Raw genomic sequence first — 25,025 nt, forward strand, 5'->3', positions numbered from 1 at the left:
TTGCAAATTGATTTATGCGAATAACGTCATCGTGAAGTTCGCGAAAGGGTCGAACCAGCCTCAAATTGGGAAATTTAATGTTATCGATCATAACTGATTCAGCGATTTTCAAAGCGTTATCAAAGCCCTGAACCGTGAGAAATTTCAACTCGGGCATATCGCGGAATTCCAACACAGCGCGAAAGTCGTTAAGTCGCGTGAGAGCGAAGCACGTCAGCGTTTTCAATTTCCGAAACGGTGGGAAGAGCAATCTGTCAACTGGAACTTGTGGCTCATAATCAAATTCGAAATGTTCGATATTGTTGCAAGTTTTGTAAAAAAAATCCAGGTCATCCCGTGTCAGGCAGGCAGCAGGAACAGCGTTGCTCAACTTCAGCACCAATATATTATCTCCAATGACTTTCATCAGCCGCTTGAGATCATCGATCCTCGGACATCGATGACCGTGATTAAAATTGACCTCCCTAAGTCGATTGAGAGCTTTCAGCGCGCAAATATCGCCCGAGAGTTCGGAGCAGATTCGAATGTGGGTAAGATTGGGAAAGAGCGCGACGACGGCTTGCAGACGGTCGTCAGTGACGGGTGTTGATTTCAGAGAGAACCGTCTGACGGACGGACAAACCAAGGAAATCGGGCGGGACGAAACGTCGAAGCTTTTCTCATCGCGCATGTTGTATCTACCAACGTTGAACTCCTCGATTTTCCGATGCGTCGAGAGCAGCTCGTTGACACCGTCGTCGGTCACGCGACAGCAGTAAAGATCGAGAACGCGGAGATCCGGGCAGGAACTCAACGCCCGAAGTCCTCTGTCGGTAACCTTTACCGATCCAGCAACGTCCAGCACCTGAAGCTTCGGACAACGCTGTCCAACGACCTCGAGATCAAGGTCGGTGCAATTCCGCGGGTAGCAAAGCTCCGCGAGATCCTGAAGCCGGAATTTGGCCAGCGTCCTGGGTCCGTGGTCCCAGAACCCGTCCAGATCCAGTTTCCTGAGTCCCCGAAAACGGTGGGAATCCCGGAGATCCAGGAACCGCAGGATATCGCCGCCGCATTTGAGTCCGGGAATTTCCAGGTCCATCATCACTTCCAGGACGGCTCTGTTGTGTCCGTCTGGACGAAGCTCGGAACGGTTGATACCGACCCGGTAAAACTCCTCCAGGAATACGGAGCAGAACTCTGCGAACAGGTTCGACAGTAGGCGAGGATGCAGGTGATGTTTGATCAGAGAAATCTGTCGGCGCAGTCTGCGCGAAACACCATCGATGCTGAGCCGGTCGCAGCGATCCACAAAATGAGCGACCATGGCCTCGAAGCTGATGCTCTTCAGCGAGGATGGCTGCTTCGGTTTAGGCATCTCGATTTACCCGCTCGTCTGGAAGCACACAATTGTTCGGAGGTGACGACGCTTGTCTGGATGTTGGTGTTAGAGCTCTAGCTAGGCCGTTAGTTAAGAGATGTAGATTTGTTCGCGTGTTCTTCCTATCCAGCTGAAAGTATTCTCACTCAGGCCTTCTCGTGTTTCGCGGCAGATATTCGCATTGGTAAATTGGACATAAACAAGGACAGAAGATTGTTGTCGTAAGTGTATAAAAAATCAAGGCGATCATTCGATATCAAAATTAATACATGCTGTAACCTGGTTTTATCACAGGACCGCCAAGCCGGAAAACCAGACGATCGCGAAACAATCTTTGCAACAATTTGGCACCCGCTATGATCTTGGATCAGATGGACGTACGTTGAAACTTCCCAGTAGCGGACATCTTCGGGACTGAAAATATTGTCCGTTATTAAGGAGTGTCCGTTATTCGGTACAATATTAACGTCTGTGTAACTGTCAGTTGTAAAGACGAATCCGTTATTGGGAGGTGTCCGTGAAGAGAAGTTTCACTGTATCGTAATTAATTTAGTTGGACGCAAGGTGCATCATTGCACCGATTTTTATCGAACAGTACAAGTACTCTGTCTATTCGTTACGCCATGGCTTACTCAATATTGTGGATAGTGGATGGACACTTTGGGGGTAGAGAAGAGAGAGAGAGAGATAGAGAGAGAGAGAGAAAGAGAGAGAGACACTCGTCAACGACGCGCTAATTTAACAAAATAAAACAAAGATGGTATATTCTACCTGTATTAGCGATACCACAGGGAAATCATAAAACAAAGAGTTATTAGAACGCTACGGCAATCTAACTGAAAAGGAGTCATGAAAAAAAAAAAATCGTTTCTCGTAAATTAGGAAAATTGAAAAGCGGAATTACATGAAAGAAAATAATCTTAATCAATCTACTACTAACTCCGCTGAGTTTGAGAGCTAGCAACATAAAATCTAAGTTGTAATCTGAATCCTAACTTACTGAATCGAATGCGATGCGATTCCGCTATCTTGCAGCCAGTTTTTCAGTTCTTCGAAAAATCTTCCAAGCAACTTCGAAAGCTGGTGAAGCCTCGGCGGGAGCCAAGTAAATGGCTGATTTTATACAAGAGCAACGCTCCGACGGAGTTTGTTTGAATCGCTTTGGACTCCGAGATGGTGACAACGACTCGCGCAGTGGATCACCACGATATCGAAAGTCAACTTCCGCAGCGAAGCCGGCTTTGAGTTTCGGCATCTTGCGTATGCGTAACAGGTGGACCTGAGTATCCGTAACAGATTTCATTTGAAAGGTTTCGTTTCCTTCGTATTGTATATAATTTACGTACTGTGAAGCCAAGCGCATGGTATGGGAAAATGTATGGAAGTAAATCTTGCGAGGCTGAGCTTTTTTGCTTTCGGAAATTAGCGTGGGTGGGTTTATGTTGTGCTTGGGAAGATGGTGACAAGGAATTACCACGCTCGGTGTGTCAATTCCGGGGGTCACAGCTCGCGGTCAACAGGCGATTGCCCGTGCTCGGAAACGATACATTCGGCGTTGTATTGGGCCTATCTCACGTGCTTTCCTGTGCGAGAGGCTTACTTATGTCAAGCGCTTGTTTCTTCGCGATCTCAGTTACCGCAAAATTATAGTTCGCATAAATCGACTTCGTGCTCTGAGACAGGTGTTGCGAGATAAGACCAGTTTCAATAAGCATTTATAAAAAAAGTTTAATAATCATCAAATGTAATGTGAGACTCCAACAACGTACACTTTATTTCTACGTTAATGTTGGGCGCCAATTACTTTCTGCAATAATAATCAAAGAACGGAACTTAAGTGTACATAGATTTTAGCGTAAAACCATGGGCTGTTTGGAGACTTAGGCTCGTAAATGAACGTAGGTAACGAATCGGTGGGCAAGACATACAATTACATGTGATTTTGAGTAAATATTCGTTTATTATTCCGGAAGTTGGCGGGATATAAAAGTGAACATTTATTGGGTGTGGGAAAGTGTGTTGGTTGTTCAAGAATTAGCATAATTGCAGTTGTACCTGGGAAAGCGAAGTGTGCGGAATAACGTCACTTCCGCTATGGGATAGTTATAAACAAGGAAAATTAATAAACCTTTGGTATTGGATACTTGCCCAACGATTAGTGATAACGAACCTATACTTACAGATGGTCACACGCATATATACCAGGATAAGAAATAAACATCCGCTGTCGAATGGTCATTACAAGGATAATTAGTTGTAAACATTCACTATCCGATGGTTACACGCATACATACAATGATAAATAATAAGCCCCCGGTATTGGATGGTTCCTATTATATTTTACTAGGACCTCCCGACTATCCATAAATGTTACATTAAAAACCTGGAGGAAAATGGACGTTTGTATAGAACGAGACTGAAGCGAGCAGCCATAATTGGCGGTCAAACGTTCCAATGTTCATTCGAACAAGGTAGTGAGGACCGAGAATAAAAATTTAGTGAAATACCTTGAACCCCCAATAATTTTGATGAAGTTATGACAATAAAACTGAACTGTATTTTTCTTTTTCCAAAAAATCTAACACTTTTGGCTGCTACATCCAGCTTCGTTTGTATGGACTCTTAGTTAGCTACGACGTGACTAGACGTTCATCGGGCTGTTCCCGAAAATTATATGTTAGCTCTACTAAGCGAATAACATGGAACTAAAACATGAATTTAAATACTCAGCAAAAAAGACTGAAGTCAATCTGCGGACACCATTGCTGATTTAACACGTAATGTCAAAGGGTTCGACAGACAGAAAGACCGAAGTACGATCTTATGTCTTATGTATAACGAATATGTGTCAGCCGATCTTATTCGCTAATTTGACTAATTAATGAGGCCTTATTTATTTAAAATAATATATCAAATGGAAGTGTTATAATCAGTTTATTTGTAATAAACATGCTATACAGATAGATTAATTTACACATGCATCCCTGAATCAATTCGTTGTTACATTCAGAATTGACTATAAAAGGCACCAATTTCAGCTTGAACTGTAAAATCGAGGTTTTTCTCTTTCGCTATTCGATTTAACCGAATGAGATTATCGGTATGAATGCTTGAGGTTCGAACTAATCTCAACTTGGGAAAATTCACGTGATTACACATGATCGATTCAACGGTTCGATTCATTAAACCAAAGCCATAAACCTCCAGAACCTCGAGCTCCACCATTTGCTGTAATTGTAGCGTCACATACATGTCGTGAATCTTCCAAGCTTTTTTCATCTTCAAAGTTTTCAATTTCGAAAACGGCGGTATCCTTAACGTGTCAATTTTGGTAAGTGGTTTATATTCGAATTCCAAGCTTTGAATATTCTTGCAGATATTATATATGTATTGCAAGTCGGTTCTCGACACGAAGGTTCGAGATGATTCAGTTATCACTTTCAAGTGTAAAATATTTTCACCAATGATCGCCAGGAGTTGCCTAAGATTCTCCATGGAAACGGCATTCCAGCAATAGAAGTTAAGTCCCGTAAGATTCTTGATGGCCCTCAATTCGCGCAGATCACCACTGACTTTACAGTCGATTTGAATATCAGTCAAATTTGGAAAGAGAGCGGCGGCTGCACGAAAATGCGTTTCGTCGACGAAGGTTGTTTGAAAGCAAAATTTTTGCATCGCGGGACAGACTTGCGACGTCGGGCGTGACAATATATTATAATTAACATTAAACTCCTTGATCTTCTGGTTCGACGACAACAGTTCGTTTGTGCCAGCGGCAGAAATCTTGTGACCGTAAAAATGAAAGACGCGTAATTCGGAGCACGGACGTAAGGCGCGCAATCCTTCGTCAGTGACACGCGAAGAGTTTCTGATGTCCAATACGCGTAACTTTAAGCATTGCGATCCCACAATCGCGAGATAACTGTCGTTGAAATGATAATGGCAATACAATTCGGTGAGGTTCTGCAAGCGAAAACTGCTCATGCCCTTATTCCCGTACATCGTTATGTCCAATTTCTCCAAGCCTCGGATTCTACTGGCATCGTGTTCGTTCATACAACGCATGGTGTGATAGCCACACCGGAGTCCGGTAAGATCTACGTCCATGATCATTTCCAGAGCCGCTGCAACGTGGCTTTCTGGCCGGGGTCCGCGATACTTTTTCTCACGTTCGCGAAACTTTTCCACGAATTTCGCACAAAACTCTGCTAGCAGGCGTCGACTCGGCGGCAGCCAAGGGAAGAGCAACTCTTTGATCAGCGCAACGGTTCGACGAAGTTGAGGCACGTCCCCTTTGCAGCTTAGTCGATTGCACAGATCCACGAAGTAATCGACCAAAAAGTCGAAGGTAATTTGCTCGAGCGAGGCTGGTTGCTTGACTTTAGGCATCTCGGATAATCGGTTTATCTGTAAGCACCAAAGTTCAAACGTCACGAGGTTGGTACCAATGATAAGCACTTGCTTGTATACAATACCTACTCGGACTAACTGAAAACGGTTAGTAATGTTTCGCTGAATTGAATGGGTTACGATGCAGAATTGAGAAATAATACCCAGTATCCCATTTCAATAGTGAGATTTGATGTATTTGTTCAAATTCTCTTGCGAATTGCGAGAATAGATTTCGTCGGATACTTTTGAAATTATTTCGCAGCTTATAATTTTGTTTTTCATGGTGCACCCGGATGTTGCACCGTAATAGGTTCGCATCACTTTGCAATTCAACTACAAGTAAAGTTTGCCACCTGAGAGGATGTGCTTTTTTTCGAAATCAACAAAATTTCACTCGGAAAAATCACAATGAAATTTGTTTTCTATTTTTCGTTTGTAACAGAGAAATTCCGTAGTTAGAGTTTGTTAAGGATACTGGGTGTAATATTACTGAAGAAAATGAAAAATGGGAAGTAACTTTTACAGTATTTCTATTTTGTTATTAAGGGTTAATTTGCTTTTTCCAAGCTAAAAATAATGCCTGATTTAAGAATTTTTATCAATGAAATTATCCGGTCGATCAGATCGAAGACATGCCAACCAGCGACCGAGCGACGTCATGGTCAAGAACGCGTAGCAGGCGTCTTTCGGCAAAAAAAAGTATTGAAAAAAATTGTACAAGTTCCTGAATACATAACGAATATATGCGCAAGACTCGAATTTAATCAAGCGTGTAGTTTTGTCAGTAAAAATTCTCAAATAAGGCATTAATTTTAGTTTAAAAAAAGCAAAACCTTCCGTAAAATATCACCTTTGGCGTCCAATTTTTCTGTCCTAGTAATCGATGTTAAATTCAGGCAACTGTTTCTATTGTACACACCACAATTTTCAGTAAAGTGCAGCCCACTTTTCCTACAACCACAAGCAGGCCAAGATCCTGTTTGGAAGATGCGTAAAATTGTTTCGAAGATATTCTTCGAGGCTGATTGTTGGTACTATAAATTGATATGAAATATTAAACTACCGTGTAATGAATATTAATTTTACTTTCTAGCACTTTTGATACAACTATGCCGTGCGGCACCCAGAATCAGACTGGTTTCGTCGGGTGTAGTCAAGCCTAGAACAGTTACAGCGGCTAGAACCTATCCCCGAAAAATAGTGCGAAGGTCGTATACCTGGGTGGTAAACCAATATCCCGTACGCTATAGGCCTGCAGTATAGGTCCTATGCTCATTTTCCAAATGAAATCACCATAATACGGTACTACGAATATCTCACAAATACTTTTAGTGGGCTGTAACGGTAATAGGGTTATTTAAATAAATAAAAAGCAAATTTTCCCAAGTGGTAAACTTTGATTCGTATTCAATTTCGAAGGGATTGCAAATAGTTTCATGAGAAATTTATGCGGGTTCCGCGTCGCCTGAAGTGAAAAGCTAGTGAACCTTTACTACCACTACAATGTAAGAAACGATTGTCTTCATGGGAGTTTGCGAGTGTTAAATATGACAGCGTACGATGAAAGCGTCAAGGTTTATCAAACCCGCTTAAGCCTTGCCAATCTAGCGAAATAAACTGAGAAGAAAGGCAAACAAGGGAAAACGGAAACTCGTTATGCTTACGGAGAAGGTTCGGAGCACTTGATAGCTATGAGAAATACCGGTCCTAAAGGGTTCATGATTTTTCGTGTACCTTGATTTGCTTTCGCGAAGGACCCTCTATGATGGCCAAAAAAAAAAAAAATCTACGACCGTTTCAAAAATTCTATCTTTTGACCGAATGAAGATATTATCAAACCCGTGCGTAATTTTTTAGATGATAAGTTCTCATACGCATAAAAAAATCGGGAGCGCTAAGCAATAATCACCCACCACGGCGTTTCGAATTTACGGTGAAAAATTTCGTTCTTGACGGTAAAAAAATCTTTTTCGTGGTCGCACCGAGTTCTGAATCTTTTTTCATACGCGATTTTGCATAAAAAAATTACGCACGGGTTTGAGTCAAAAGACAGAATTTGTGAAATGGTCGTAGGTTTTTTTTTTTTTTTTTTTTTTTTTTTTTTTTTTTTATGACCCATCATAAAGGGTCCTCCCACGAAAGCAAATGAAGCTACACAAACAATCATGAACCGTCTAGGACCGGTATTTCTCATAGCTAACAATTGCAACGAACCTTTCCCTTCCCGGTAACAGTCAACCATAGCGATGTCGTCCTTTATTCCTCTGACACTGCCACACGTGCACACGGGCAAGTAAAATTCGTGGAATGAATCCTCAAATGCGAGAAAATAATTTTCGAATATTTTGCGTCGAGATAATTGCTGATTCAAAATTCGCACGGGTAGAACAGCACCGGCAGATCAGAGTTTAATCGAACGTAACGGTAGAAACGATTATAAAATATTTCGTTGACAGCTGACACACGTATTGACACACAACAACGTGAACGTGGCTGCCGCTGAAACGCTGGGACAGCACGTTTCGATTGTTCAACAATTTGCGTCACTTACATTTCACCCGCAACAAAACAGCCCCGCGAATACGTCGATTGTAACTCCGTTGTTGGTTAAACTCTGTGAACTGGTATTTTACTCCGCGAAAATTCGGCGGTACAAAATGGCGCCGGCACTAACTTTTCGCCTCGGCACTGCGACGACGAATTTTCCATGACGCTTGTTCGCTGCGCACGCGCTCTCATGCACAGCTGGTGCAATATACTAAACACTACACACACACACGCGCACAGCTTAAGCGGATTGGGCCAGGGCAAGCAATTCCCCGAAATTCCGAAAGTTTCCAGCGACTCATATTTGATAAGTGTTCGAACAAAACACGTGAGACTGTCTAAATTTGTTATAATTGGGTAGATAACGATACGAAATTTGCACGTATAGCCGGAAATTTTTCATTATCTGCCGACGCATAATTTAAAAGCGATAATGAGATCCCTTGAAAAATTACTTCGAAGTATATTATTCGTTGTTCTGCTTTCGATTTTGAGATAGAATGTGTTATTGTCAGACTTTCCGACAAATGTTGTGAATGCTTATTTTAGCCATGTTGTTTGATTTCACTTTGACCTTATCTTGAAATTATGCGTAGAGTTTATCGGTGGCGTAGGTCAATAAAGTCGAAAACAAATTTCACTTCTCGGCTGTGAAGGGAAGCCCGGAAAGGCATCAGGAAAATAAAATATATCAATTGAACGCAGTGACGTATACAAGTTACGACTAAATATTACTAAACAAAAGGAAAGAAGTAAAAGAAATTTGTTTAAGAAGACTTACGTTTAATTACCTACTTCATAAGCCTCTTAATGATGTGAAAATTTCTTAACGAAAGGTGAAAACTGAAATGCCGTTACGTTAGAATTTTAAATAGGTTTCCATAGTCGAGGTATTATCCGTTAACAACAATCAGAATCCAAACTGGCTGCCCGGTAATTGCCTAAATAATGAGACGGTCTTGTTAACCTTCACATCGTAATCCAATGTCACGAATCGTTAGTTAAATTTTAAATGCTCACCACCATCGAAGGAAATTCTCCGTCGTTAACGACTCAGTATTTATCGTTGCAAAACATCACTTTCTTATTCCTTTCATTTAACAGATTCTTCGATTTTTCCAAAGATAAAATGAAATAAATTTCGGGACTTGGAATTTTCACGTTTTCCGTTTTATTTCCTAAAATCTACTTCGCGATTACCGTTCTGGCACTATTTTCGGTAACGTACCATAATTATTTATCTGGAAAATGCTAATTCTGGGTTCAGTCCAAAGTTCAGGGATCCGTCTGAAACGTGGATTCCAAATGCCACATTACAATGCATATTATACGATGCAATTAACACCGCATTTCGAAGCCTTAAATATTTATAGCGCGAGTCTTATCTTTTAGAGATATCGTTAGTTGTCCAACATCATCGCCCTCATCGTATCATGCCAAAAGTAAACATCGAATACTTAACAAGTGATATTTTCAGCATTAACGCACGCAAATGAAAAACCTTCGATATAAATTAGAAAAAAATTGAATTTCAATAATACGGAGAGTCCTTAATCATATCGTTATAAGCATTATAAATTAAGAGTATGAAAACCAGAATAAGACGATGCTCGATAATAAATCAACGAACAATTTCATTCGAGCACATTTCAATGTAAATAACGTGCTAATTACTAGGTAGAATCAAATATATACAGGAGAAATTAACATCGGAGCTGAAGCTATAAAAATAAAATTTAGAGATAGATAGTGGAAAAATGTGCGAGGTCAAAATTTTTTATCCTCAATCCCCAGGCAGTTGTTTAATCGAACAATTTGATGTTACACGAAATGCCAATATTGCGGTTTAAGATTCTTTCAGTGTACCGAGAGAGAGAATAAACCGTAAAATGCATAATTCTACAAAAGTAATCCTGAAATGTTACAACGTGTTGAAAAATCAAGGTTTGCTTGACAAGGTGGCTAAATTTCATTATAAATTTTAAATATAATTCAAACTATCCATTATCAATCGAACCCTGTAGGAAGATGTAGGTACATTATATGAAGGCAAATCGTCGGAATCTGGGGAAACCGTTTTTCAACAAATTTTGTTGACTTGCTGCTGATTATCATATAAATATAACAGTTTTTGAATGAACGAGCGTGTAACGAATGAATGTGTATTTATTTTCACAGCTCGAGAAAATCTTTGCATTTAATCACTGCAGGTTTTCTGAAGTGAGGCTGGTTGCAAGCACCAAATTTCAAACATCAAGAAAAGAGACAACAAGATAACCGCAAAAATTAATTGGATTAATTCTATTTCTGTGTTTGTCGGAATAAATCTAACGACAGATTCCTGACCTTTGATCCGCGACAATTTGTATGGTAAGTAATTTGTCTCGTAGAAATGGACGTAGGAAATATACGGAAGGATAATTAAGAGGTAACACCATTCAAACGGTCGAAAAAAAGGCCCAACTTTGAAGATTTATTTTAGGAGTATGGAAAAAGGAATAGGATTTCTTTTCGGAGGGTTCGTTTAACGCGTATTGAAGTGTGAGAAAAAAAAGATTCGTCATCATTTTGATGAAAAATGGCGACGACGGAGTTAATCTTTGAAATCACCTTTTTTTAAATCTCCTTCACGGGAGGACGGATTTCGCGAAAACTATAAGGCCTGGGGCAAAAAGCCCAAAAAATTTATAATCTAAGTACTATTGCCGATAGAATCACGTAGGGGTTTTATTTTAAATCAAATTTTGTAGAAATTGTGCATTTTTGAAAAAAACGAGTCGATCTTTGGCCAAAAAATGAGTAGTAAATTATTCATGTAAAAAAAGTTTGCATTAAATAAGACAACGGTTACGTACTTCCATAGAAAATTTAATTGTGAGGCTAATCTCAAATCGACTCGTGCAACACTGTTCAAATAATCTGTCCTCCTAGCATGAAAAAAGTGGTTTCGAGAAAAAGCCGGTTAGAATTTTACAAGCACTCAGCGCGCGCTTCGTGGCGCTGTGCCAAAATCGAGAATTGAACCTTTGAAATATTTTTTTTCAGTACATGACCGACTGGATATTGTTCTTATGACCCTAAAATATTGTTTAAACCAAACATAAATCGAATTTTTCAAAATCCTAGATTTCCAAGAAGATTTCGGAGTTATTCGTATTTGATGATCCTTTTTAGAAAAACATCTTGTAGAATAAATGAAATTTCACTATTATTATATCATGTTTTCATCGTGCCTTGATTAACTCCACTTACCAAGTGCCTTTGTCGGTATTTATCGGTGCACAACATCGATTTCTTATTCCTCTCATTCAAAAGATCCTTCGATTTTTCCAATCCTAAAATAGAATAAATTTCTGGAATTGGGATGTTCACGTCAGCCGATTCATTTCCCAAGACCTACGCTTTCCGATGTTCGATATCGACGTACGACATATGATTCACCGAAACGTTCATCCACGGAATAAATTATCTCTTACACGTAACGGAAGTTTCGGGTGAAGGTGCCCGGCTCTTGACTAGAACTAAAAATCTTTCCGACATCAGCGAGTTGCAAACAACGAAAGCTTCTACATTTGAAAATAGGTACGTACTGTTGCTTCTGAAAATTCTAATCTGTCTGACTGATGAAATGAGCGTTAACTGCCAAGTCAAATAGGGATGTAGTTTGAGGAATTGCAGTATTAAACTAAAATAGAGATTTGGTTACCTATCTGTGGGCGCTTTGGAGGTCGCTCGTGTTTAGAATTCGGGTACATTCGCAGCCAACTTCTGGTATGATTTCGTAAATATAATATCGTGAAAAATGTGCGGTAGGCACTTTCAAAGAATGAAAACTTATAAAACTCAACGGTATTATCGATGACGTTACTTCAGGCTGCAAAGTCAAATACAAACTAGAGAAGACATTCGAATATTGTACACGAATAAACGCATGTTTTGACAAAACCAGTACTTTATTAAGTTTTATTTTTTACAAAACTGATTTCTCCACATCTTGATTCATTCCAATAACGAAACGTCGAACTAATGCAGTATCCACCCAGTGCTCATAAATCCCAATCTGTCCCAATACGTGCTCGGCCTGAAAGGAATACACGAGCGTAAAGGAATATTTCTGATGGAAAATTTCCGACGCAACATCAAGTACGTAATAAAACTGATTCGTGATTACCAAGGCTGACACTCCATTGTGAAATCAAGGTTGTTATCTTTTGCGATTTTGTTTATCTTCCTCATGCCATCTTCGTCGGCTTCCTCGCATAGAACCTTCTTCAAATTTGGAAATCTCACGTGATCGAACATGATAGATTCCGTTATTTTCGCAATCGGCCCAAAGTTTTCGAACCTTAGAGTTTCAAGCTGTTTCAATACACCAAATTCTATTGCGGCGTGACTGGGAAATCGGTTATTGTTGAATCTTTTTGCCTCTACATCGAGTTCTTTCAACTTCGGGAAAGGTGGCACTACTAATTTTTCCCCACAACTGCTGCGTTCGTAAACGAACGTCAGATATTCAACATTTTTGCAAGATTCGTAAAGAAAGTTCATGTCGTCCTGCGTCAAAAACACGCCAACACAATACAAGTTCTTCATGTCTAACGAAGAAATATTTGCACCTATGATCGTCAACAGTTCCCTGAGATTGTTTGTACTGGGATGGCTCACACCCCCACTGAAATCAAGCGCACTGAGCATTTTGAGTTTCTGTAAGAGGCGCAAATCGCCTTCGACTTGACCGTAAATTCTGAGATATGTCAAATTGGGGAAAAGAGTAATGAGAGCGCGTAAAACTTCGTTCGTTATTGGCTTGAATCTGACGCAATAGCGTTTCATAGATGGACACACCATCGTCAGTGGACGCGACAAAACGTCGAAGTCCAACCCCACACACATGCGTAGGCGGACAGTTTTGCGCACATTCAACTCCTCGAGCTTCGGATGTGCCGAGAGCAGATCATTCACGCCAACATTTGACACTCTCCAGAAACAAAAATCAAGGACTCGTAAATCTGAGCATGGCTTCAGGGCTTGCAATCCGTAGTCGTCAACATCCGGCGAGTTACTAACGTCCAGCACTTGTAACAGCGGACAATGCGAGCCAATGATGGCAAGGTCGTTGTTGTTGCACTGCTGTGGAAGGTAAAGTTCAAGGAGATTTTCCAAGCAAAAATATTCCAGTATTCCAGACACGTCGTACGAAGGAAAGGTATGGATTTCCAATGACTCTAGTCCCCGGAATCGGTGAAGATCATTGCAGTCCAAGTAATTTAGGTATGCGTGGCTACATCGCAGATTACGAATTTTCACGTCCATCATGATTTCCAATGCTTTTGCGATATAGCTCTCCCGATGCATCGCCGATCTTTCCCAGCAAGAGAGTTTAAACATTTCGAAAAATTTTATACAGAAATCCTCGACCAGAGAAAGGTTTGGCGGCAGCAGAGGAAACAGCTGCATTTTTATTTTGGCAATGCATTCACGGAGTTTTTTTGAATCTAGATGGCAGCTGGTCCTTAGGCAATAATCCACGCAATGAGATACCATTAAATCAAACGCTATATCCTGCAGAAGAGCTGGCTCCTTGCGTTTGGGCATCTTGAAGCTTGAGTCTACTGCAATTCAAAAGAAATTCGTTCAAATTATAATATGTGGAAAACCTTCGCTCCTGCAACTTGTTCGGAGTAGGAGAAAGAGATCAATCCCAATGTAACAGATCAAGAAGCATCCAGCGCAATTTAATTGTGAGTCAAGTACTATAAGCAAGTAGTGTCGCATCAAATTTTCATCGAAAATGTAGTGATGATAAACCCGTTCAGAATAAACCATGTACGTATCAGGAAGGACTAAATGAATTATGAACTCTACGAGCACAGCTACGGGGCCGGAAGAAGGTGGATAAAAATCGGAGGATCCATTTCATCCGTCCAAAAAATTTACACTCCAAAGTGTTGCAGAAGGATCGAGTGATGACAGTACAGTTTTTTTCCATCGTGACGGACTTTGGTTAAACAACGACAAATGAACACTCAACCTGCAGTAGTTGCTATCGACGACTTCTCGCTTCTTCCACCTAACGTTACTACTTTTCAAAAAATGTTTTCCAGATGCGTGACGACTGAACATCCGTTCACTAGAAACGCAGACACTCTTTCACAGCTTCACCGATCACATATCACCGTGGCAGACAATTGTTGGTTCGAAACAATGACATCTTAAAGTTCGATACAAATGGTCGCCAGAGCGAGTTTCGCCCGAATTCGCCAGACTCCTCAAAATGTTCGGGAAGCCCGTTATGCTGCCGACTCCAAACGAAGTATACTACTACTCGAAACAGCGTGATAGATCTGCTGAAGGTACAGTTACAGAGCACGTTGCGAGCGCGCTTGCGCAGTGGATGAGTTGTGTATACAAGGTGAGTTTCTCGGCGCAGCGCGCAGCTCGTAGAAAGTCCGTGTGGAAAAATGTCCACAACTCCGGGTTCCGCGTTGCGTTATGCAAGAGTCGCAGTTTTGCGGCAAGGTTAAGATCTCGGAAACCTTGGATGAACTTGAAACCCAGCGCATTTGGTGTAACTTTACGCTATTCGCCCATGCATTAGGATCTTCGACTGAAAATCGGAATATAATTTCAGCTAGATACGATAACTTGATTGAATTTGAAGTATTCTTTATTCCATTTGAAAATATCACGCGTTTCCGCAACATCAATTTTCGCAGTTGATTTTATTTTTATTAGTAGATTTGAAGAAAAAGATGTCTTAGATGGTTTATTATTATCTTTCCCATAACAATATTGGGAAACATCGATACAAAAGGCACTTGACGTTGAACTGAACGTTGACATTTCTGAATAAAGAAAATCATTTCAACGTATTGAATCATTGACGAATCATTCATTTCTGCTATTATCATTACCATTTACTCGCATAAAATATATACCAACAATGAGACTGCGATAATCGATGATGCGGAAGGTTACGGTAACCTAGACACTGTTTAGCGGAAGTTCCAGTGTTTTTTACTATAATTGGTTGATACGGCTTGTTTGTATTGAATTAATATAGGTAAGGTTATGTCAGATCAACACAGAATTTTACGGTCTTTAACTTTCACGGGCTCACAAACTCTCGGCGCTAGCAATGAGAAATTATGTGGCTAGTTTAAAATTCACGCTTCGATGAGGAAATCCAATGAAGTGATTCAAGGCCCAAGTTGACGAGGAAATAATAGTTTTGTTCAAGTGAGAAAAAAGATGCGACAAAAGCGATATGCTATTGACGACATTTTTACATGGCAGAATTATGCTCTGAACGAAACGACTGAAACAATAAGATGAATAATGTTGTAGAGGAGTTTTATAACATTATAGTAATACACTTTGATAAAACTATGTTTGGTAATATATAAACCAATTTCGTTAAGAACTCGTAAAATAAAAGAACGTCGTATACAAACAAAATTGAAATATTTGTTGACAGGCTAATGTTGGTTATAAAAATTCTATCTTCACGTAACACGAAATGCAGTGTTAGCAAGAGATTACTGGTTAAGTAACCGCATCGATTCGTATCAACATTACCGAGATTATTTCGTCGCGACAATTGGACGAGTCTTCCAACTCCCAACAAAACGTTAACACCAATATTTTTACCATCCCGGGCAAAGTTCGGTGCTTTAATTATAATATTCTCGCTGAAATCCGTTATTACAAGAAAAACCAAGGGACTGTTTCATGCAACAATTAATTGCGTTACGGTTTTCATATAATTTTCAACGTCAACAAATTTTCCGTCATAACAAATAAGCCCAGCCGTTCTTAGATGAAAACAATTTTCCTCTAGTTCGTAATTTTCAACAATAGGTAGGTATATCCGCAGAATTGAGATAAATTAAGACTTGTCGACTTGAACTCTTCAATCGTGCAGTTCAATCATCTTTAGCTTAATTAAGCTAAAGATAAGATAGTTTGTCAACTAATTGTCAAATTTACACATTCGTAAGCTACGAATGTTTTCTTAGAAATGCAAGATCAAAATTTACTTAAATTATAAATTAAAATCTAGATACAGACTTCCCATTTCAAATTACTTTTAAGTGTTTATAAAAGTCTGATAGATTTGTTCGATTTCATTTCGCAATGATTAAAAACAAGACAATAATTATAGACGCGCTTCGCTGTTATCTTCACCTTCGTTAATCGTGAAGTCGTGAAAAATGTCTTCCGTGATTTCTTTGAAAACTTATGAAAAAAAGGGAAGTTTCTTCAAATAATAGTGATTCGTTTTTCATCACTTCAGAGAGACCAGTGTCAAATGAATAACTAATATTTATTCTTTGCAATTGAAATCGTGCATATACCGTATACATACTATTCATTCTTACAAGCCTAACTTCGTTTTTTGACGTATTATTATTTATGATCTACGTGAAAAGTCCTTCGATACATATTTTTTGTGTCTGTGTCTCGTTTCGATCAAAGCCGACGAAAGAGTTACCTTGATTGAAGTATTAAAATTCTCCATTCTCTTCATTACACCAGAAAATTTTCCGGCATTAATTTTCTTATTTTATTTACGTCGTCTTGTCGATTTAAGGAAGAATGTCAGACCATAAATTCTATAAGATATCATTACACGAATATAAGACATTTTTTGAATAGATAATTAATAAACGGTCAAATCAGTGATTAAAATACTTCGTTTCCAGCGCAATGAGTGCCCTTTACATCCGACAATGTTATACCAACAATGAAACTAGAATCGACGATGTGTAAGATTCCAACAACCAGGAGATTATCCGGCGTTAGTTTGGCCGTTTTTACAAGCTCGTTGATCCAAATTGTTAGTATTCAGTTTAAATAGGTGCGGTAATACCAGGTAAGCCCAGATTTCCTCGGTCTTTGAGTTTCACGGTTTTAAAAACCCTCGGCGCTGGTGATGGAAAATAGTTGGCGAGTTTAAGATTCACGCTTCGGTGGAAAAATCCGATGAAGCGATTCAAAGCCCAAGTAGACGAAAAATCCTAATCGCTAACACGGGGATAAAGAAAAGAAAAATAAAAACCATGCGGCGACGTCATTTCCACGTGGTAGAAATATACTACGAATAAAATGATTGGAACTATAAGATAATATACATATATATATATATATATGATACTCCTGGAGACACTTCACTCTATTGTACCCATAAATTTCTGATCCGTAGATCCGTTCGGTAGTTATAAATTTTATGTAATTTTTTTTCGCAAGGTTATTTTCTAATCATAAAAAATATTCCTTCTTTGACATCCCGGGTTACAAACGAGCCCGAAGCCTTTTCTTTGTTAATTTAAAGTATCTAAATCTAAAGAAATCGACAGTCGTTCAAAGTTGAGTGGTTTCTTTCGGACCCCAGAGATTTGTTTCTGCTGTTTTTTTCTTTTAACTTCAAATTAAAGAATAAGGTTAGTTTATTACGTTACACCAGGTCTGTGTTTATTTTTGACAATATGTAACATTTTATTTACATATTCGTGATATAGTCGTATGGCGAATAACGAGATACGTATATAGTCTATTCTGTCTCAGACGAAACTAGCGATACAGTCTTTATTTTTGGATGGCGTATAATTTACGGTCTCGACATATACGCGAGGAATTATTGCAAAATAACGAATCAGACAACAGAGAGACTATGAAAAAATTCCAAGCGACGAGAAAGGTTCTGCATGCGCTTTAACAGATAAAAAACAAAATTCGATGTTCAATTGAGATATCCTCTGGAAAAAATTGAACTGCCACTTGCCCGGCTCGGTGCAAATTGTACCAGGAGATAGGACAGAAAATGTAGAAAAGTTTGTGCATCGTGTAAACGCCTTATTTGCAACGAACACAGCTTTACGATTTGCAACCATTGTGCAGGCGCGTAATATCATGGAACACATTTTTATACTTTTTTTTTTCTTTCACAAATCATCATGTTTTAATAGTATTTTATAATGCAAATCTTGAGAATATTCTGTTACAACAATAAAAATACATCATATTTTTACTATGATACGAATTTTATTTTTTCACTAATTTTCATCATTCATTTCTTAAAATAAATATCTTTTTTGATAAGCCCACTATTCTAACGTGCACCCGGTAGTAGCGTTCTAGGGTTAAAACATACTTTCATCTTGAAGAAATGTAGCCCAGTCACTTTAGAATTTTCAATCCATTAACTTGGAACGGCAATTTTCTTACATGAATCATCGGGAGAGGGGGAGGGGGGTGGAGGGGAGTTCATTGGTAGTTTAAATCCAGATTTTCCGGAAATCCACCCCTCGTCCTTCAGTTGTCATATCGAATTTAAGCGTGAATTTTCTTAATTATTAAATCACTCGTTTATTTTCAACTAGAGAGTAAAAATGGTAACGACTAGGCTTAAGAGAAATGTTATTCTCTGCAACTTTGATCCTTACCATTTTTTCTGTAGGATTAATTTTTCTTGACTTAAGCCCGAAGGGTGGGGAAGGGGGAACTTAATTATTGCATTATCTCGTTTGTTGTTGACTTTGAAAGTAACGTAAACAAAAACTCTGTCATGAATCTTATTCGATACAGGCTGTACGGTGTTTCTTCTCGGAATAGTTTTGAATGTGTGACCCTTGTTCTGGGGCTCTTTTTCTAAATTCTTAACTTAATTATCATCCCAGATTCCATACTGTTATGTTTCCGTCCAGGGTTCGGGGAGCCGTTTGTAACGGTCACCTAAAATGTCACGTTACAGCAGCGGGTCACAAGCTTACAGAATTGTTTGCACGGACTTACCTGGTTTTGCAAGGCGTTTCTTTTATGACTTATTCTCAGAAACATTGAAGCGAGGGAAACTGAACAGGTGGGAGGATATAATGACTACATAGGAAGTGTACATTATCGCGGAATTTGCGTGAAAAACTACGTACGTTTATTTTTTAAAATTTATCGACAACATTGAACCAAACAAAGAGATGGAGAAATGCGTGTGTGTAGAATAAATGCAGATCACTCGATAGCGCGACTCTGAATAACTCAGAATAACTTATACTAACAAATGTTAATAACGGATTTTGATGGGTCGCAGGTATATTGAAGGGGGCTGCCTAAGCGGGTCTCCCAAAAATTTTCTCCGAAACTAAGCGTCGTCGGGCAAAATTCCAATAGCCTGGTCACTCGGGAAGGGTCTCCCGTCAATATACCTGAGACCCATCGAAATCCGTTATTAACATGTTGCGGCTTCCCCTTGTAAGTTCAAGCAGTAAAACAGATAAGACGAATTGGAAATTTGTTGTAAAATAATCTAGAAGGTCAACGAAGTCGCTTCAGATTAACAAAATGCAATTTAGTTTGCGGGGAAATTCTATGACGATAAATAATTATTTATTTATGGTGACGGAGGCGACGAAGTGTTGAAACGGTAATTATTGTACCAGTTAGAGCACGGGTCATTTTTAATCTCAAAATCTAAATTCTTCATTCTAGCAATCCGACGAATTTCTTCCAAGTCTTCGTCCTTCATGCAGATCGTTTCGATAACGGACAATTTTGGAAACCTGTCATTATCCAGCATTATCGATTGGATTGTCTGAAAACTGACGTCATAATTGTGAAGCGAGAGAGTCTCTAGGCTCGGCAATTTGTCGAACTCTATCATCGGGTCGCGCAATAGTTCAATGGACTCGAACTCAATGGCAATATGCGGTATCAATACTTTCAACTTCTGGAAGGACGGAATGACGACAAGCCCGTCCCCGTGATCGAACTTCAAACATTCCAAGTTGGGACATGAATCGAATATAAAATCGACGTCTTCCTGTCGCCATAGAAATCCCTGCTCCCAACAAGCGAGCTTCAAGGTAGTCAGATTCGCCCCAACGAACAGCAAGAATTCCTTGATATTGACCCACGCAATTTCGATCTCATCGTAATACATATCCGACGAGAATGTGAAGTCAAGTCCGGTAAGTTTGTTGAGGGGATTGAGTATGGAGAACTCTTCCGTGAAAACGCCATGCACGTGTAAATAGGTGATATTGGGAAACTTGGTGACGATTTTACGAAGGTTTGCAGAAGAGATTGGGGTGTCAGGTATGGAACTGAAGTGGCTGATCGAAGGGCACACCGACGAGTCCAAGTGGAACAAGGTCTCTGCGGAAACGTTGGAGATCCTGTCCAGTTTCTTGTGCACCGCAAGCATGCGGTTTATACCGCTGTGCGTTACCGAGCACCTGTAAACGTCGATGAATCGAAGGTCAGAGCACTGGCTGAGGTTGGAAAGCCCTTCGTCCGTGACATGCCGCGACTCCGGAACTCTGACAATTTGCAGCTTGGGGCAGTTCCGACCAACCACGCTCAGGTCAAGGTTAGTGCATCTCTCGGCGAACACAAAACTCGTCAGATCGTTCAGGTAGAAGTTGTGCAGGTTTATGGGAAGAGAGTGTAGGATGTAATCCAGGTCCAGTTCCGCCAGTCTCCTTAGGCGCGAACCATCTTGGGGGTCCAGGTAGGCCAGGATCGGCCCTCTGCACTGCAGTCCCACTATCTCTGTGTCCATGACGACTTCCAGGGCGGCTTTTAGATGCGACGCTGGCCGGGAATCTGAGTAAAACCGCTCCAGAAACCGGGCCGAGAAGTCTGCCACCGAGAACCACGGTATGCAACTGATCACGTCCAGTTTGATGGCCGAAATGACCTGATTCAGCTCGTCCAGGGAGCCTTCGATACTGGTTCGGTCGCAGCAGAGGACGACGTATTCAAAGATGACGTCAAGCGCCATTTTTTGTAACACGGCCGGCTGTCGTACCTTGGGCATCTCCGCGTATGCGACTCTGTAAGCACACAAATTTCACCCTCTGTTATTCCCATCTTGTCTCTGTGTTTCGATTCTTCGAGGCGATTCTCTCAGTGATTGATAGAGTACGCGCACTTGCGGCGTACCGGATATCCGGTAGACTCTAAAAGCCGTGATTGCAGTCATACGACATACTGGCCTACGGACAATTAGCGCTCTGATAGAGTGGAACACTATGGAACTCCGTGGAACTCGCGAGTGATCGAGATAGCCTTCAAACGATTCCACATGGGTTAGTGCAAGTCTCGGAGTTTGGCAGCTACAGCATGGCAAATAGCTAGTAGCGATTTCCTTGGTCAATTCGGTGTCCAGTTGCCGTAATTAATTGACACTCCGACGCTGAAGCCGCAGTTTATCACCGAAACGATATCGTGAACCATCTTTAGAGGAATAAAATCTAACGAATGATGAGTAAATCAAATCACAACGAGGTGGTTGATTATGTATTTCATGATTGATCTTTGCTTACTTCCATTGTCCCCGTAACCTATGGCTTATGAAACTATAATGCATGGAATTGGGGACGGCGGAAGATCAGGCTTATTACTATTATTCATAAGTTAACGACACATGAACGAACCAAACAGCCTGCAGCGTTTCGACATCAAGATGGTAATCATTTCGGATTATGTCAGGACTTTTCTTTTGCCGTTCAATATCGAGACTCTGGTTAGATCGAGTTAGATAAGGTGAGACTACCATTCTCTTTGAACTACGCGATTTTACACAACCTTTCGGATCAAGATACGGAAGAAAGTATTTAGCAAAATATAATAAATTGTACAAAATTCACGCATCGAGGGAGAAATGTAACGAAGCGATTCAAAGCCCAAGTAGACGAGATACCAAGAAATTGATTCAACCTGCATCCGTGACTCGACTCTACAATTTTCTGTAATGAGGATTGATTGAAGCACGCTTCGATATTTGAACTCAGGAATGGTTGACCGTTCTTTGGCACGCCGATACGCTATTGACTCGAAATTCCATGCCAGGAAATTAAATTGTCGCATACCGCTTCGCAGCCACACCAAAAAGCTGCCTAAACCGTTGTCAGATATCTGCTTCCGTATTTTTCTCATCGGACGATTGTCTCCCAACATTTCTCTATTCCAAGATATGGATTCAAATTTTTAGCTTCTCGCTCTACAATCTCCCAAGTAAACAAATCTTGAACTCCGCTACGCGAAGTTGAGAATTCGAATCATGTGTGCTAATATTCGCGACATTGCTCGGTTTTTATTGGCGCTTTGATCCCGAAATTCTTGAATTCTGGTGTATCGCAATTATCGATGTCATTGTCGCGGAACGTTCGTTGGCTGATGAAGACGTCGCTTTCCCAGCTTTCGGCATTGACATTCGGGGAGCCGTTTGTCATGGACACCTGAAATGCCACGTTACAGGACATCGTGAGTTTACATAATTATCTGTGTAGACTTACCTAGTTTCTCATGGTGTGTTTCTCCCATTACTTCTTTTTCTTGAAATTGGAGTGAACGAAACTGGACACGTAAGAGGATTGAATGATTACACAGAATGTATATTACAGGGAGATTTGCGTGAAAAACTAACGATCTTTCATTTTAAAATTTATTTATCACATTTAATTAAATATAAAACTTAGAAAATATGTATTTTAGAGTGAACACAGATCAGTCGATAATTTAACTTTGAATTTCGGAATAACGTCAACTAAATTGAAATATTCGAAAAAGCAAAGAAATAAAAAATTTGTTAAATATTAATCGATAACATCAACGATAATTAATACTTAGATTGATAAAATACGTTTTATTTTACAGGAACATTTCATAGCAATAAATAATCATTAATCTACGGAAATGGACACGCCGACGTTCTTAATATCCGTTTATAATCTCAAATTTTAAATTTTTCATTCTAGCAATCCGTCGAAGTTCTTCCAAACATTCGTACCTCAGGCGGACATCTTTGATGACGGACAATTTTGGAAACTTGTCATTATCCAGCATTATCGATCGGACAGTCTTACAACTAACATCATAATGGTAAAGCGAGAGAATCTCAAGGTTCGGCAACTTGTTAAACTTTATCGTCGGAATACATAATATTTCCAGAGGATAATCGTCATAATTAAAGGAGCATTGCGGTGTCAGTACTTTCAACTTTGCAAAAGATGGAATGACGATAAGCTTTGCGTTGTGAACAAATTTGAAGCATTCTAAATTGGGACATGTATTGAATATGTAATCGATCTTGTCTTGCCCCATCACAATTCCTACACCACTATTCGTGGTGTCACATGAACCAAGTTTTAGAGTAGTCAGATTCGCCCCAATGAACCGCAAGAGTCCCATAATATTGGTCCACAACATTCTGACCTCATTGTCAAACTGTTTCAACGAGAATTTGAGATCAAGCCCGGTAAGTTTGTTGAGGTTCTGGAGAATGTACAGATTTTCCGTGATTTTGCCATGCATGTACAAATAGGTGATATTAGGAAACTTGGTGACAATTTTACGAAGGTGCTTAGCTGAGACTCTATCATCGGTAGCGAAATGGTTGATCGAGGGGCACACTGACAAGTCCAAATGGCACATGGTATCAAAAGCAACGTCGGTGATCTTTTCCAGTTTCTTGTGCACCGACAGCATGCGATTTAAGCCGCTGTGCGTTACCGAGCACTTATGAACGTCGATGAATCGAAGGTCAGAGCACTGGCTGAGGCTGGCAAGCCCTTTGTCCGTGACACGCCGCGATTTCGAAACTCTGATCACTTGCAGTTTGGGGCAGTTCCGGCCGATCACGCTGAGGTCAAGGTCGGTGCATCTCCTTGCAAACATGAAACTCGTCAGATCGTTTAGGTAGAAGTTGTGCAGATTCATAGAAATCGAGTGTGAGACGTAGTCTAGGTCCAGTTCCACCAGTCTCCGTAGACGCCAACCATTTCGGGGGTCTAGAAAGTCCACCATCGGTCCTCTGAACTGCAGTCCCACTATTTCCATGTCCATGAACAGTTCCAGAGTGGCTTCTATGTAGATCAGCGAGTTGAAAGCGCAGTAAAACCTACTCAAGAAGTCCATAAATCTTGCAGCGAAGTCCGCCACCATAAACCAGGGTAAGCGACAGATCACGTTCTTTTTCATGACCGAAATGCCGTGAGTCAGCTCGTCCAGGGATCCTTCGACGCTGGTTCGATTGCACCAGAGAACGACGTATTGAAAGATGGCGTCGAGCGCCATTTTCTGCAATGTGGCCGGCTGTCGCAACTTAGGCATCTCGACGAATAACGATTCTGCAAAAAAGACAAATTTTACTGTCTGTTATTTACGTCAGGTCTCTGTGTTTTGGCTCTTAGCTGTAACTCGTTCAAGAATTATTAAAATACGCCCACTTGCGGCTTAGCTGATATCCGGTGATTTCTAAACGCTGAGCTCACACGCTCGGACTTAATGGCCTGCGAGCAATTAGCGCTATGACCAGTTAGCCGAGTCCACGGACTTCGTGAGTCATCGAGCTATACTTCAAACGGTGCCAGACCGACTAATCCAAGTCTCGGAGTGTGGCAGCTGCCGCATGGCAAATTGCCAGCAGCGCTTTCCTCCGTCAATTCAGCACCCAGTAACCGTAATTAAGTGAAAATGCAACGATTAAGCCACAGTTTATCATTGAAATGAGAGTGCGAATTTTCTTCAGAGGAATGCAATATGTTTGGTAAATTAGCGAACGCGACAGTTCAAGTCTCAAAGTATCGTCTCGCACTCGACACAGTCTAAATCCACTCACTATTAGGAATCGTTCCTACACACGTACTTACATTCGCACACAATTTTCACATGTCCGTCTCTGTCTCGAATCCTAACGCTTGCCAGTATTGTGTCTCAAAATAACCCAGCT

At 40.4% G+C, this 25,025-nt stretch overlaps 3 protein-coding genes across 18 annotated transcripts in view; all 3 read right to left on the reverse strand.

The window, feature by feature from the left end:
- LOC124210652 (uncharacterized) overlaps window positions 1–25,025 on the reverse strand; it is a 94,580-nt gene that overhangs the window by 6,469 nt on the left and 63,086 nt on the right. For 3 of the 16 annotated variants that reach the window (XM_069138061.1, XM_046608834.2, XM_046608833.2), the window contains one exon: window positions 19,187–21,126. The exons of 4 other annotated variants lie outside the window; for them this stretch is intronic. In XM_069138061.1, coding sequence (XP_068994162.1) covers window positions 19,683–21,110 — 1,428 coding nt within the window. In that variant the 5' untranslated portion in view covers window positions 21,111–21,126 and the 3' untranslated portion in view covers window positions 19,187–19,682. Of the gene's footprint in view, window positions 1–681; window positions 1,498–2,357; window positions 2,588–19,186; window positions 21,127–22,799; window positions 24,424–24,522; window positions 24,787–25,025 lie in introns of those variants that run through there. 9 more of the 16 variants (XM_046608838.2, XM_046608837.2, XM_046608839.1 and 6 more) reach the window with 7 other exon arrangements.
- LOC124210656 (uncharacterized) lies at window positions 4,326–9,202 on the reverse strand. Its single transcript, XM_046608848.2, has 3 exons — window positions 9,078–9,202; window positions 6,600–6,783; window positions 4,326–5,764 (listed from the first exon to the last, which is right to left on the reverse strand). The coding sequence occupies exon 3, from the start codon at window positions 5,744–5,746 to the stop codon at window positions 4,364–4,366; it is 1,383 nt and encodes a 460-aa protein (XP_046464804.1). The 5' UTR covers window positions 5,747–5,764; window positions 6,600–6,783; window positions 9,078–9,202; the 3' UTR covers window positions 4,326–4,363.
- LOC124210654 (uncharacterized) lies at window positions 12,231–14,604 on the reverse strand. The gene is made up of 3 exons (XM_046608841.1): window positions 14,328–14,604; window positions 12,468–13,908; window positions 12,231–12,377 (listed from the first exon to the last, which is right to left on the reverse strand). Exons 2-3 carry the CDS (start codon window positions 13,889–13,891, stop codon window positions 12,320–12,322), a joined length of 1,482 nt encoding a protein of 493 aa, XP_046464797.1. The 5' UTR covers window positions 13,892–13,908; window positions 14,328–14,604; the 3' UTR covers window positions 12,231–12,319.

Source organism: Neodiprion pinetum, chromosome 1, assembly GCF_021155775.2.
Source record: "Neodiprion pinetum isolate iyNeoPine1 chromosome 1, iyNeoPine1.2, whole genome shotgun sequence".
Classification (NCBI taxonomy): Eukaryota; Metazoa; Arthropoda; class Insecta; order Hymenoptera; family Diprionidae; genus Neodiprion; species Neodiprion pinetum.